The sequence below is a fragment of the Rhagoletis zephyria genome, unplaced genomic scaffold, assembly GCF_001687245.7.
Source record: "Rhagoletis zephyria isolate East Lansing unplaced genomic scaffold, Rhagoletis_zephyria_1.1 Rzeph_scaffold_13677, whole genome shotgun sequence".
Lineage (NCBI taxonomy): Eukaryota > Metazoa > Arthropoda > Insecta > Diptera > Tephritidae > Rhagoletis > Rhagoletis zephyria.
In genome coordinates, this window is record NW_016170748.1 from 1 (window position 1) to 15,394 (window position 15,394).

General features: G+C 40.4%; 2 protein-coding genes across 3 annotated transcripts; one reads left to right on the forward strand and one right to left on the reverse strand.

Moving 5' to 3' along the window:
* Nucleotides 1–5: 5 nt before the first annotated feature.
* Nucleotides 6–15,389, reverse strand: LOC108378251 (CAD protein-like; the record flags this gene model as incomplete). The annotated part of the gene is made up of 4 exons (XM_017634539.1): nt 6–1,290; nt 1,556–1,695; nt 13,265–13,369; nt 13,437–15,389. Coding segments are annotated over 4 exons (3,483 nt in total), but the record flags the coding sequence as incomplete, so codon positions are not given.
* On the forward strand, nt 4,441–11,012 carry LOC108378252 (uncharacterized). Of its 2 annotated transcripts, XM_017634541.1 has the most exons (5): nt 4,441–4,520; nt 4,606–5,109; nt 5,937–6,068; nt 6,774–8,553; nt 9,940–11,012. In XM_017634541.1, exons 2-5 carry the CDS (start codon nt 4,697–4,699, stop codon nt 10,996–10,998), a joined length of 3,384 nt encoding a protein of 1,127 aa, XP_017490030.1. In that variant the 5' UTR covers nt 4,441–4,520; nt 4,606–4,696; the 3' UTR covers nt 10,999–11,012. The 2 variants fall into 2 exon arrangements, with proteins under 2 accessions (XP_017490030.1, XP_017490029.1); XM_017634540.1 differs by having other exon boundaries at nt 4,497–5,109.
* Nucleotides 15,390–15,394: the final 5 nt, after the last annotated feature.

Here is a 15,394-nt window from a genome sequence, read left to right on the forward strand (position 1 = left end):
CCATCGATGGATGCGCCGATTTCAAGTGATTCCAACGATTGTTGCAGCAACGATTTACGCGCATATTGGCCACGGACATTTTGTCCGAAACCAGGTTGCACCAGTACCTCACCATCGACGAAAGCGACTTCGCCACGCAACACAACGCGGTGCACTTTGCCCTTCACCTTGGTGCCCTCGAAGGGCGTCCATTTCGCCTTGGAATGCATTTCTTCCCTGTTGATAGTCCATTCCTCATCCAAATCCACTTCAATGTAGGTGTTGGGCTGTTCCGGCAGACTGAAGATGCGTTTTGGATTGCGGTAGAATTTATTTTGTATGTCTTCGAGCGTCAAACGTCCATCGTCTACAGCCTTAAGTAACATTGGAAGTATGGTTTCCAAACCGGGAAAGCCTGGCGGTGGCTTCTCAGAGTTCTTTTCCTCCCACGTATGCGGCGCATGGTCAGTGGCAAATACATCGATGTAATTCATGTTGTCCCACAAGGCCTGCTGATCCTCGGGTGAGCACAATACCGGTCGTACTTCTGCACGTCCGTCACCTATGGCCGGTATGTCGTCAGTGGAGAGGAATAAATGGTGCGGACAAACCTCACAGGTGACGCGTATACCCTTTTCTTTTGCAGCACGTATCAACATAATCTCTTCCTTGCGTGCAATGTGGCAAATATGCACAGGACGATCGAGCAGATGAGCCATAAGTATAACGGAGCCCATTGTTTGTCGTTCCGCATGACACACGATTGGCGCGCGCTTTGGCCAATTTTGCATGTGTTTCTCCCACACAGTCATATCGGTCATTTTCAGTGTGCTGAATGTGTCATTGAGGTACATTTTCAAGCCACACGCTTGTGAAGCCAACTCACCAATGTGTTGCCAGTTGGTGTCAGAGGCGCCAACATAGAGCGCGTAGTCGCAACGCGCGCCAGCTTTAGCCAAATCTTGGAACATCTGGAAGCTATTACGATCGACAATCGAAGGATTAGTATTAGGCATAGCACAAATAAGGGTAACACCACCGGCCAATGCGGCAGCGGTGCCGGTGGCAAAGTCTTCCTTGTGCGTAGCACCCGGCTCACGTAGATGAACGTGGACGTCAATAAAGCCGGGCAGTTTGATGATACGACGCGAAGTCATACAATCGGTGTGGGTTTTCATGGCTGGACGACGACCAGTGATGCGCATTGATTCAACTAACAGTTTGATGCACTTGACATCGGTCACCAATGGTATGGAGTAGTCGACAGCAAGGCGACGTGTACGATAGCCATGGGTCATGAAAGAAGATACTCTAGAGAAAGTACGATCGAGAAAAAGAGATGAGTGGAAGACAGGATAAACACCTTATTTTTAAAGAGCAGTGTGATGGATTAGGTAAAATAATAAACTAATAAATTCACTCGAAAAAAAGTAAAACAAAATAAAAAATTTCATAAATCCCAGACTGGGGCCTATTTCGATGTTTTAAGAAAGTCTCAATGTTAAAACCGTCATTTGGCATGTATTTTGATCTATCTCGTAAATTTTTCATAGTGTATTCGCAGCTTAATTCTCACCTTCTTGCGCCGCCGCCACGCATTGGCAGATTAATAACCATATCGAATTGTTTATTCGCCAAGAACTCAGCCAAGTGCCGAAGCTCACCGTTGGGATCTTCAGGTGATTGCTTATCAAAAGTCCACTGAACAGATTCCACCTGTAAAAGATAAGAAGTTATTTTATAAATATGAGTTTTTTATAAATATACTGATATGTAGTTTCTCTTGAGAAAATATACATATTTATACATAAGTTTGTAAATATACGGATGTAACCAAATAGTACATATCGGTAATATAGAAAGGTCCTAACTAATTTTCCTTCAAAATCCAATGTGCTCAAAGGCAGTAGATTAATAACTTACATCCTTTTAGAATTTAAAATAACTAATACAGCGTAAAAGTAGTTACAGTCTATATAAAAATGAATCCGTTCGTCTCGCTAAAATTCGAAACGGTTTGACCGATTTGAATAAGCCCGGATGATTTAAAAGCAAGAAAAAATTTAGGGAGTTGCCACCTGTTTGTTAATTAATGAGATAAGGTAGACATTGCAACGTGGGCGTCAAAAGAAAGTAGTTTATAAGGCTTAAAGTAAAATTGTTATTAATGAGGGTTGCCACCTGTTTCAAAATTTTTATTGAATTTAATTGGCAAGATAAATACAATATTGCAATGTGGGCATCTAACTAAAAGGTTTAAGGAAGCTTGCTCTCGAAAATATTCTTGAGCAGCGCTGCCACCTGTTGAAAAATTTAATACAACTACATAGATAAGATAAATTAAATAATGCAAAATGGCTAGCAAACTAAAGAAGTTTAAGAAAGCTTAGAGCTGAAAATATTTTTGAGGCGGGTTGCCTTCTATTCTGAAAATTAAATTCAATTAAATTGTTAAGATAAACTATGTAAGTATATATTACAATATATGTAGGTATCAAACGAAAGGTACTCGAAAATTTTTTGATTTAGAAATGTTTTCAATAGGACTGTCACCCATCTAAATAGTAAAAACCAAAAGGAATACTCGCCAATATTATCCAAAGCTTTTGAGGCTCACATCAATGGGAAATACTGTAACTCTGTCAAGCTAGAGTTTATTGATGCCAAACAAAGTATTATCATATTTAGGTATGATATGATGACCCAATCGAACAGTGCATGATGCACTCAACCACGCGATTCAAAGAAAGCAACAGCCGAAGCGGTTCGTTCAAATGTTCCACAATTGCACCAATAACAAAAAATACGACTCTTTGATAGCAGCTGTAGACACTGTAAATAGTGGAACTTACCTCCTGGATGCTCCTGCAGGGACTGGAAAAACATCCTTAATTTCACTGCTTCTGGAGAGGATACGATCGCAGAATGAAGTTGCCCTAGCGTTAGCTTCATGTGGAATAGCAGCGACGGTAACAGGTAACAAAATCAACGGAAATAACGTCAATTGACACTATTTCGCATACTGGTGCGAAATAAAATCAATTAACATTATTAGCTTTTCAAAAGCGAAGTAAAATTCGTTCGTTCCGATAATAAATAATACTGGTTTACAGAAAAATTGTTCAATGGATGCAACTATCCAATTCCTGTACAGAATCGCTCGCTGATTCCGAAAATCGACTTAATTTTTTATTCTATGGATACGTTTTCAAGATATTTTTAATTTACCGTTATTCAGCGTAAAATAAAAAGTAGTTACACTTAATCACGTATATCTTACGAACCAATTTAACAATCTTAATATGCGAGCCTGTAAGTTACGTTAAGTTGCCATAATCAGATCATCAGCCTTGAAATCGCCACTGAACATGCAACTCAACGAAACACCAGCTTGCAACGTCGCCAAAAACAGTGCAATGGGGAAGATTCTACAGGTATGCAAATTCATCATTTGGGACGAATGCACGATGGGCCCAAAGATGTCACTGGAGGCACTGGACAGAACTTTGAGAGATCTTCATAACAACCAAAACATTCTTCGCGGAGCCATCATTCTGTGTCCAGCGATTTTCAGTCAGACACTTGCAGTTATTACACAATCAACTGCAGCTGATGAACTAAATGCCTGCTTAAAATTAACCCATTTGTGGCGTAATGTGAAGACGCTCCAATGCGGGTGTTTTTGAAAAAGCTAAAAGTGCGGAGATGTTTTCGAAGCAAATATTGGACATTGATCATGGGAAAGTGGCTGTTGACACCTCGACCGAATTTATCAGATAACCCACGGATTTCGGCGAAAAGGATTTGAGTCTGAAATTACACACTCTTGGCTGTACTATGGACAGAGTAGGGGACTATATGCGATCGTGTGGATCAGCGAAGCTAATCCAACCTAACCCACTTTCATTGCATATTATCTGCATTGTCATTTAACTCAGTAGAATTACTACGCCAGTTGTGTACTACATATCAATATTACTTCTCTTCATAAGTCCCCTTTTATGTACATATAAGTATGCCCTTGATTCAGAATGGCATTGAACTAAACAGAAGTGCTAGAATACACATATCGTTTTATTTAAACAAAAGATTTTTGCCCATTAAACCAATCGAACGACTTACATACATACGTATGTATGTATTTACTTAGCACGAGTATATTGACAAGTGCATCAGCAAGGCATATTTTTGTATATTTGTGACTAATTAAGCTTGTGCCAAGTAGAAAAAACAAAAATTCACGCAAACTAGAAAACCAATACGAAATTAAACAACCACAAGTTAAATGAAATGACACCAGAAATTATCAATTACATAGAAAATCAAGTCAGACCATAGCGCAAAAGATGTGCATAGCAGTGGCAATTAAGTTAACTTGAATCGAAACACAAGAATAACTAATAAAAAAAAAAAATAAAAAATTAAATGCATTTTGATCAATGATTGCAAAACGTATTGTCTTGCCCATCGATTGCTATCTCTGCAAGCTTTTTGCTTTAGTAGAAACGAGACCGGCAGTGAAAGCGCACAGAGACATAAAAGTAAATTTTTTAAATTTTATTAAAAGTCATGTTGATAGAAAAAAGTGAATCTCTGAAAATTTACTAATTAAAAACAATTAATTAGGGAGAGTGTTTTGGCGCTGCACCAACGCAATAAATAGGTATAGAAAAAAAAAAAACAAAACACAACCACAACTACATACACAAAAAAAGAAATGGGCCGGTCCAGCTCAAAGCTGTTGGAAACGCCCAATAATCCTTTGCAAGAACTTCAATTGGAGGAGCAAAAGCGGGAACAACGCAAACGCAAGCAGCAGAAGCAACAAAAACAAATTGCGAAATTACAAAAGAAACAAGCGAAAAAGACAAGATGCAAACGCAAATCGGAAGGAAAAGGCGGCAAGGACACCGCCGAAAAGCAGATTTCCATAAAAACGAAACGTGCCAGCGGCGGCGTAGCGGAACGTACAAATAGTCTAAATTCGCAAAGTACCAGCTATGAGATAAATAAAGAAGAATTCAATAGACAAATTGAGCAACAAATACAAAATCATCTGGATAGTGATCTCTGTACATTCGTATTGAATCAAGTGTCTATGACGCAACAGTTTTTCGGAAACTATGAAACGTAGGTATAGTGAGTGAGTGATAAACGACAAGAAAATAAAATTTTATGAAGCGGTACGTGGTAAAATCGGCACGATTCGTAAGTCGAAAAAGTGATTTGGCATGAAGTTTTTGTCTGAGAAGAAATTTTCCGAATGATAATTTTACAGAATATATCAATCCTCTAACGACCTTCCAAATTTACTTTTTGCAGGGTTTCTTGAAGTAAGGGTCAAACGACCCTTTCAGGCGCGAGCTAGTGGGTTATAATGTTCTACGAAAATATTTCCCATGAAATTTTACTATATACGCCTCAACCTTTTATTTCGATCGGACATTTGTTTTTACGTTTTTTCGACTTGGCGTTCCTATTTTTATTTTCGCCACTGTATCTTACTGCAATTGTTCAATTTCATTGACAGTTTTTTCCCTGTGTATATATGTATGCTTTTTTACAGGTTCTTAGACACGACAAGGGTTATCTTACTAGAACACATCAGGCTTCCCTCTAGGATAGATCTTTCAGCCAGGAATCAAATGTCGAAACTGTGCAAAAATTTATGTTTCGAGTAGCAGCAGAACTGGTCACAATTTTTTTTCTCACCTATTTACTTCCGTATATTTGCATTTAAATACTATATATGTATTCTGAAACACTTCTGTTGAAAATCCATCAGTGAAGCCGGAACTCCACTTGTATTATTGCAATTTTATTGGCATTGACTTTCAAGTGCATGACTTTTTTTTTATAAATTACAAACTCTTATCAATTCCATATCAACTTGCTCTATTTATATCGATGTATGTACCTACATAACTACATAAGTATTCTTATTATTTTTACTGCAGTGAATTGGCAGCCATTTCTGAGGAACTATTAGCCAAAGAGAATGAATTGAATCAGAATCTGGAGGAACATTCTATACTACTGTCTACGCCCTTGGATGCAGCGGTATCAAAGTGGATACAATACAGGCCAATGTAAGTTAAAATACGTAAATATGTATGTAAGTCGACAGAGAACTGGAGATTGATTAGAAGCCTTTGATTTCTCAAATTGAAGTTGGCCGGCTAGGTATTTGAACAAGCGACAACCCTAGTTGATACCGTGGAGCACGAAGCTATAGACTTGTCCGAACAACGCACAATCTGCATCTGCGAGGCCCAAATATTACCAGTAAATCAGGAGAATTCATGCTCCGCAAGCAGGTTCAGGTTTTATTAAATCAATAAATTTTCGGGTGTCGACATTTGTAGGTTTATGTGCTTCGGGGAATCAATAGATAGGAACCATAACACTTGAAATTTCATTCTGATTTACCGAATCGGTGTAATCAAGTCTGCCAGCTTTCAAAAAGGCTGGACGGGCAAACATTTAATTTCCCTCAAAGTTTGTAAAAAATGCACTTGGGGTATTCACAACGGTGTCGTAAGTGTCGTATTGTTGTATGTCGTAAACTTTAAACGCCTAAAACATATATAAGGGGATTCGCAAAGTACCATCAAAGTCATATTTCGAATTTTGGTAGTGTTAAGAAATAGTTGGTTGTCGTTTCAAGTTCGCTTTTAAAGTTTACAATCTACAACAATACGACACTTACGACTCCGTTGTGAATCCCTCAACTGATTTTCAGTTTGCCTAAACATTTTATTTACTTAGCCCCTTTCTATCCCTTCTTCCCATAGCCATGGTCCAAATAAATACAATCCCCAGCCACTTCAACCGCAAGCGATGTATGTAATCTTCGAAAATATCGATATAGCGCGTCCGAATGATGCGAATTATGATTCGATTTCACCACTCTGCAAAGTCGATTTGGATGCAAATTTTTACAATACGACACCGTGCAAGGAAGATTATGTTGAAATGTTACGTGAAACGAAATGGAAAGGTTATGTACGCCTAAAATTACGCGAAGATCCGAAAACAGACATCGGGTTCTATACAGATGGCAGTTCGGGATATAGCACGACAAGCACTTACAGCTTCAAAGCACCCAGCACAACTGGTAACTACCGCATGGAATCTGAATACGATTATGCATTTATATCACACTTGAATACGCATCATCCGCTGGCTGAGTTAAAGATGCAAGGCTTGCGTGGCCACCAACAATTGAATGCCAAAGTGTTGCCCGACATGTGCGTTTCTACTTTGGCGCAATTCATTGAACCCTGGCACGAAGAGGACACCGATGACGAAGATGACGACTCCGACACAGACACAAATTCGGATTCCGATGAAGAGTACAGCTCTAATGACGGTCGTTACGACGGTGCACAATCGAGATCAAATGGAAGAAGACGTTATCGCGATCACGAAACACTACAGGCCATACGTTTGTACAAGTTGGAGCAAGAACGCCGCAAAGTGCTGCTGCGGCAAAACTTTCTCAATTCCAAAGAGTTTATGCGTTACTTTGGCGAGTTAGTGCGCCAGCAACTAGCCGATCGCTTGCATATATCGCCCGATGAATTGAACGAGGGCACATATCGCGGCCCATCTATCTACACCAAGTACTTTGAACTCATACCCGCCATTTATGTAGCGCACAATGCACAGCACTGGCCCGATTGTGCATTTCAATTTCGTATACGCGAACGACCCGTCTCGACAAATCCACTCACAGGCCAGCAATTTCAATGGCCCACACGTACAATGATCAGACGCATAGAAACTTTCGGCTTTCATGTGATACCGGTGGGTTATGCGCCAAAAAGGCAGCGAAATCCCTTTCGTGAACTTGAATGGCGTATTGTTTTTCCGAAAGCCGAACGCTATTTGGAGCAGCATCTCACCAATACGCAGGTTAAGGTCTTTATGATCACCAAAGCTTTGGTGAAGACTTTTGTCGAGCCACAAGAGAAGCACAAGGCGCTCATGTTCACCATAGATCATCTGCGCATGCATCTCTTTTGGGAATGTGAGCGGAATTTTACCGGTTGGCCGGAGGAGTACTTGGGCGAAGTGCTGCTACGTTTTATTGGCACTTTTATGCAGCGTTTGCGTGAAAAATGTTTGAAGGACTTCTTCATTGAAGAACGTAACCATTTCGAATCCATACCGGAATATTCATTAGTCATGCTATTTTCAATACTCTCCGACATTGCCGCCAATCCATTGATGCATCTCATGGTAGCGCTCAGAAATGTGGAGTTTGCTGAAGATTTCTTTCCTAAGCTGAATTATAAGAAATTATTTGACAATCTCTGCGAAAATAATATGCTGAAGTTGAAAGTACAGGCCAAGAACTCGCGCAGTCTAGTGGGGTTAGACGCAGTTGAGGATGAGCCCGCGCTCATGGCAGATGAAGGCGCGAAGGGTTTGATTGGCATGAAGCAACATCGCGAGAAGACCAAAGGAAAATTGAGACGGAAAACGCATGTGATGAGGCATAACATTGAAATAAAAAAGAAACAGGAATATGAGAAGCGACGGCTTTCTGAGGAGTCTATTGACGTTGAGGTAAGTGAGAGGCTAATTATCATTTATTGAAAATATAAATTTGTTCGCTGGTAGATATCCGGTTATTAGTATAGATTTAAGAAATTATGACCCCTTCCTATGTCATGTCGTTGGTTGAGTACAATATATGCTGGTTTCCGCTCACGGGGGTTCATCCCCAGGGCTTGGAGAGTGGTCAGGATGACGTTTACACCGAAAAGGGAAACAGATTCCAGCTTGTCGGAAGCATCGGTGGAGGGGTATTTTCCAGGCAGCTGTTGAGTGCGCTGGCGGTAAGGAAGGTTAACATCTACTTAGACAGCCAGGCGGTACGCTCTAAGTATGTTGGGCAATGCCTCAACTGCCCAGCTTTCGATAGCGTCGGATTACAGCTGTGTTACACTTTTATGTGCGGCTGATGAAATGAGTCGGAGCTCCCACGACTACTTGTGGACTTTTCTTAGAAAGATGGGCTTAGAGTCAACTCAGCGAACGCTGGGGGAATAACCAGCTCCTTAAGCTTGCGAAGCCAGATATCTGGATTCTGGTGGATGTACTGACTGGCCAATGTGCTATCGGGACACCATATCATACGAGGGGGAGTCATCTCAACACTTCCTCTTAGACTGCCTGGATTTTTCCAGATTGCGGCTTAGGCTTTTGGGTTCATACTTTCTAAAGCTGTTCGGTAAGGGGAGATTATAGCCTAGCGGGATTTCACCAGAGCCCAGAACCTCCAGTAAAAATAGTCGTCGACTATAAGACTCTGACGGGGTTCCATGCTTTCCTCTTTGGGTTTCTTATGATTTTTTTTTGTCTAGACAAACTAAGTAGAAGAGTAGTGTAATCTAAATTTTGTAGACCGCTCAGACGAGCTTCCAGAACCTTTGTGTGACCAAATCTGGAATCTATCAACGTTTGAATTTCATCTTAACCTGGCTACATTATATAGGTCTAATTGAAGACAGTTTGAAGAAGAGTACAAATTTTATATTTTCGCCTAAAAATTTCCATCTCGATCCTGGTTGGGTGGACACTGAGTCTACACTCCTTACACTATATACTTAGAAGGATGAGGCCCTTTTAGCAGCTCGGATATAACTTGCAGGTTCTTTCTCGTTTCTATGATATATGCTATATCTTTATCATAAGCTATTTATGACCTCACAACCAATGTGCCATTAGATTTAAAAGGAGCTAGACAAGTTCTACCTGTCCTTTTACCTGCAGTAGGAATTTAGCTACAAATTTCGACCGGGACAGATTCGTAGGCACCGCTGTCGGACGTGCTTTGTGAAGATGTACTTAATCTCTTATTCACAATTTGGGAAAGTATTATGTCCCATTCTTTTCTCTCGAATTTATCTTACGCTGTCATTTAAGTAACTCTCACTTTCCGCTTTACAGTTCTTTTTTTGCCGGAACCTCAAAAATTCTCAACCAAAGCAACTCAATCAGGGTGTTGAAAATTTACGACGCACAAATATACTCGAAATCTTTATCGATCATCTCATAGCGATGACTGAGAAGGCACTGGAGTTTCGTGTGCTATATTTGGCAAAAACTTTCTTGGCGCAAGCAAAACGACTTTGCAAATTCTACAACAACTATGGCTGCGATATGGGTGCAAAGGAATATCTTAGCACAATCGATAGCCTGGAACAGGAGATCAGTGGATTGCAGATGAACGAAGATTTTACGCATTTACCGCCGGCCTTGCCGATTCGTTCAAGTGTTGAAACAGGCAAAATTAAAGGCACAAAGGAGTTATTGGAGCATTTGGAGTGTGTGCGCAGAACTGTAAAGGTGGATATTGAAACAAGGAATTGTGAAAAGGAGGGGGCCAAAGCTGTGAGCAAAAGTAAAAGCAGCAACAATGCGCTGCAAGAAAATACAGACTGCAAGAACAATGGAGGTTCACACAAGTCCACAAAGTTCATCGAGCACGTAGAACAAGCAGCAGAGCAGAGCGACACCAATCCGATAAAAAATCCTGAGAGTGCAAATGTTGTTGGCATTTTACGTTTCAACCCCGAAGTTACAGAAATATACCAGGCTGCAAATGCTGCTGAGCAAAATAAATCCAGCGAGTCGTATATGGACTACGAATCTATCAAGGGCTATCCTTTTGAAGATAATACAACACCTAGTCATATGGAAAACCATGCTTTAAAGGAAGAATCTGATAAAACTCCATTCGAGATAGAGAATCAAGGCGAATCGAGTCAAGGTAGCGTTCCGCCAACAGCCAACGAAGAGGCGAAATGCATGCGATTTGGTACAAGGTCGCGTATGCTGCGAAATCTACCATTGAGCAATTCGCAAATAATAAAAGATCTTACAGCATCAACCGAAAAACTATTAGCAACGATGTCATCGGAAGAGAAGCGTCTGCAGATAAAAGAAAATATCAAACGGAAAACATTGCAACTGAAAGGCGCTTTCATTCAAAGCTCAGAATCGTGATATTCAAGATAAATTTGTAAATACACATGTCTGATAAAAAAATACATGTGCTCTAACTTATTTGCATACATTTATAATTGTCTTTTATTAAAAGGTATTAGAGGCAGCAATATCGTAATGTCTCTCTTTCTTTCTTTGCGTTTACATTCAATTATTAATTCAAAGTAATGGTCAGCAGATAATAAACCTTTGGATGTGCAGGTAACTCAGCTATTGATATGGGTAAAATTCGCGTCAACCCAGCAGTAAATTTGTAACTGCTTCATTTTGTGACTAATAAGAGACTATTTCGAGACTTATTCGAGATCATTACCGGACAAGTTCACGACTTTTTCGACCGTTTCGGGGCCTGTCCCCACACCTATTTCAGAACCATTTGTGGACTAGTTCAGGATCATTTCGGGACCTGTTCAGGACCGTTTGGATGCTATTTCAGGATCGTTTCGCGACAAGGAATTAGCTGAAGACTATTTCAGTGCCATTTCGGGACTGATTTGAGCCCAGTTCCGGACAGTTTTGAGACTAGTTTAGGATAATTTTGTGGCTTGTTTCCAAATATCCCGAGACTAGTTCTGAATAATTTCGGGATAGTTCGAAACAAGCCACAAAATTATCCGGAAATTGAAGTATTCCCGAAGTGGTTATGAAAAGTAATGTGCTGGTGCTGACAAAATGAAATGAAATTCTCATTATTCTCGACTATAATAGTATCGTTTTTTTGTACTAGATAAAAAACTTTAATTTTTTCAGTCTCCATAGAGGAATCTGAACTTTGCTCCCTGTGCGACACACCTTAACCGTCTCCAATTGGGACCAAAATTTATATGTGATATCTTTGACTATGGTAGTATCGATGAAGGGGTTGAGGCTTAGGAAATCTCATGTAAAAATTTGCTTTTTACATTTAAGGACCACCCTAGTGTACATATCTAACTGAATCTCCTGCTGCTTTGCGAAGCTATATACGGTAAATCTACGAACAAATGATTATTAAGCCGAATAGCAGGGCAGGTGCCTTAGAGGAATTTTTTCAGGCTTTTTAAGCCATTTTCTTTTTGTAACAAGCGTCGTCACTTTTTTCTGTTTGCTTATTAGAGTTCCAATAGGATTAAGTGAAGTAGCTCAGGCACTCAGATGGTCATCTTAATCGATCTGACCACGATATTTTTGGTATTCCTGTAAACTCTGGGTTACTAATTATATATATCAGGACTTGGCCAATGTTTGTGCCAAATTTTAACTAACTTAGCCGTTTCAGTAAACAAAACAACTTGGCTTTCGTAGATGGTCTTTGTATGTAAGAATATAATGTTAGTTTCATGTCAATGCTAAATTGTTTGTTTTTATTTAATATAAACGGAAAAGTTGATTTAATAAATTTAAGAATGTGACAACCTCTTATAAAATGATTTCGAACTACTTGACCCAAATATATAGGATGCAGTTATCTAAGTTAAATTTGAGTTTTTAACTATTTAGCTACCCTTGTCAAAAATAGTTTGTCGAAAAACTTTATTTAGATACTCGCATTGTAATGTATCATTTAACCTCTAATTAAACTGAACCGAAACTTTTAAAATGATGGCAAACCTTTCCAAAATATTTTAGAAATAAATCTTACTTAAACCGCACTCGTTTGGCACTCGTATGGAAATTATTTAAATTGTCAAATCAATTAATTTTGAGGAACGCCAAATAGATATTTCCGAAATAAAGCTTACTTAAACCTTCCTCATATTATACCCATATAAATAGCTTAACTTTTTAATTAAACTGATTTTGACTTACTAAAAAGGTGGCAGCCCTATTAAAAATATCTTCAAATTATGTTATTAATATTACAAACCTTCATAAAACTTGTTAATAAAACCGATTTGGAATTTCGAACAGATGGCAACCCATTTCAAAGATACTTAAATCGCTCTCGTTTTACACTCCCATTAAAATATTTCATTTAACTTGTTAACCTAATTGTTTTTGAGTTCCTAAACAGGTGGCAGCACTCTTAAGAGCCATTTTCCAAATAAAGTTTTCTTAAACGACTCCCGCTACTGCGAATTAAATTGATTTAACTTTTTGAGCGGCTGGCAACCCTCTTTCAAATTATTTCCTTATAAAAATTGATTTAAAAACCCCTTCATTTGGTACCTACGTTGTGGAAATATTTTATTTTACCTATGAATTAATAGATTTTTGTTTTTGAAAAAGGTGGCAATACTCATATTTATAATACGAATACTAGTAGGATTTGGTATACTTTACTCACATCAACGCCATGCTCTGCATAGAAATCACCAGTGCCCATTGATGCATACAACTTATAACCCATTTTTGCAAGATCTCGGATTGAGGGCAGCAACTCCATTTTGTGCTGGAATAAAAAATTTTTAATTTATTGAACTGACTTTATAATTTCTACATCCCTGATCTAAACATACCTTAAAACTACCAATGGAGAGTAGTATGGCCTTTTTCGGTATCTGGAAGCCAGTAGACATCATGGCTTTCAAGTAAGCCTCATAGCGATTGTCACCGAAACAGGCCACCTCACCGGTGGATGCCATTTCCACGCCCAACTGCACATCCGCACCAGCCAGACGGGAAAAACTGAATTGAGGCACCTTCACACCGACTTTTCCCACGCCGTGCAACACTTCCACCGGCTCAACTGGTATGCCAATAATGGCGCGCGTTGCCGTCGCCACGAAATCGTGATCCAAAGTCTTCGATACAAATGGAAAAGAGCGCGAGACACGCACATTACATTCAATCACTTTGAGCTCATTATTCTTGGCAATCAATTGCATATTGAAAGGGCCAGTGACATCGAGTAGCGCTGCCAGATCGCGTGTTATGCGCTTAATCGTTTCCAGTGTTTCATGATTTAAATCCTGCGGTGGCGTTACCAAAGTGGCATCGCCCGAATGCACGCCAGCATTTTCCACATGCTCTGATACGGCCATGCAAAGGATTTCGCCATCAGCCGCCACCGCATCTACATCGATTTCTTTTGCTTCTGTGAGAAACTTAGAAATAACGACCGGGTGCTCTTTGCTAACCAATGATGCTGCATTCAAGTAAGTTTCCAGATCTTGATTCGAGTAGGCCACATTCATGGCGGCGCCTGAGAGCACATATGAAGGCCGCACCAGGCAAGGATAGCCGACTTCCTCGCAAAATTGTATGGCGCTCTTCAGGTTCGTCAATTCCTTCCAACGCGGTTGCAGTATACCCTTGCGGTCCAACATGCGCGAAAACTTGAAGCGATTCTCAGCGCTATCAATGGATTCCGGTGAAGTGCCAAGCACTTTGGCTTGCTGACGATGTAGGTCCATGGCGATATTGTTGGGCAATTGTCCGCCCATGGAGAGTATAATACCATCGGAATTCTCCACTTCGTATACGTCCATAACTACTTCGAATGAAATCTCCTCAAAGTACAGACGATCGCACATATCGTAATCGGTGGATACAGTTTCGGGATTATAATTTATCATTATGGTGGGTTTACCGAGCTTGCGCAACTCACGGAGACAGCCGACTGCACACCAGTCGAACTCCACCGACGAGCCAATGCGGTAGACGCCTGAACCAACTACGATCGTGAAATCGCCAAGGAAATCCAGATCGTGCGCGTCTGCGTTGTAGGTAAGGTAGAGATAATTGGTCGTAGCTGGCCATTCACCAGCTACGGTATCTATTTGCTTGACAAACGGTTTGATGCCCAATTCTTGGCGTTGTTTGCGCACCGCCAATTCGGTGCTCTTGATGGCCGCAGCGATTTGTTTGTCGGAAAATCCGATTTGCTTTGCCTGTAGAATTTGCGCCACTGAAAGCGTATTCCCAGTTTTTTCCAAATTGCTGTGAAACTCTATGATGCGCTTCATCTTGTTGAGAAACCATCTGTCAATCTTCGTGAGCTGATGCAACTCTTCAACGCCATAATTAGCCTTCAGCGCAGCGGCCAACACAAATGGCCGTTTGTCGGTGGGCTCTGTTAGCTCTTCTTTACGCAGTGGATGTTGATCAGGATCAAAACCATTAACGCCACTGTCCACCATGCGCAAGGCTTTCTGGAAAGCCTCCTCGAAGTTGCGGCCAATAGCCATTACCTCGCCCACGCTCTTCATCGAGCTACCGATATTCTTGCTTACGCGTACGAATTTCGCCAAATCCCATCTTGGTATCTTAACCACACAGTAATCCAAGCTCGGCTCGAAGCAGGCGGTAGTCACACCAGTAACCGAATTCTTAATAGAGGGCAGTGAAACGCCTAGCGCCAATTTAGCCGCAACATATGCCAGCGGATAGCCAGTAGCCTTACTAGCTAAGGCAGAGCTGCGTGATAGACGCGCATTTACCTCGATAATGTAGTACTCCTCCGAGTGTGGATTGA

Bases quoted from the DNA above. Each gene is read 5' to 3' on its own strand.
- LOC108378252 (XM_017634541.1), top strand. From the start codon at position 4,697: ATGGGCCGGTCCAGCTCAAAGCTGTTGGAAACGCCCAATAATCCTTTG. The intron at 5,110-5,936 runs GTAGGTATAGTG...TTTTTACTGCAG, and splicing joins TTTTTCGGAAACTATGAAAC to TGAATTGGCAGCCATTTCTG. The intron at 8,554-9,939 runs GTAAGTGAGAGG...TCCGCTTTACAG, and splicing joins AGGAGTCTATTGACGTTGAG to TTCTTTTTTTGCCGGAACCT.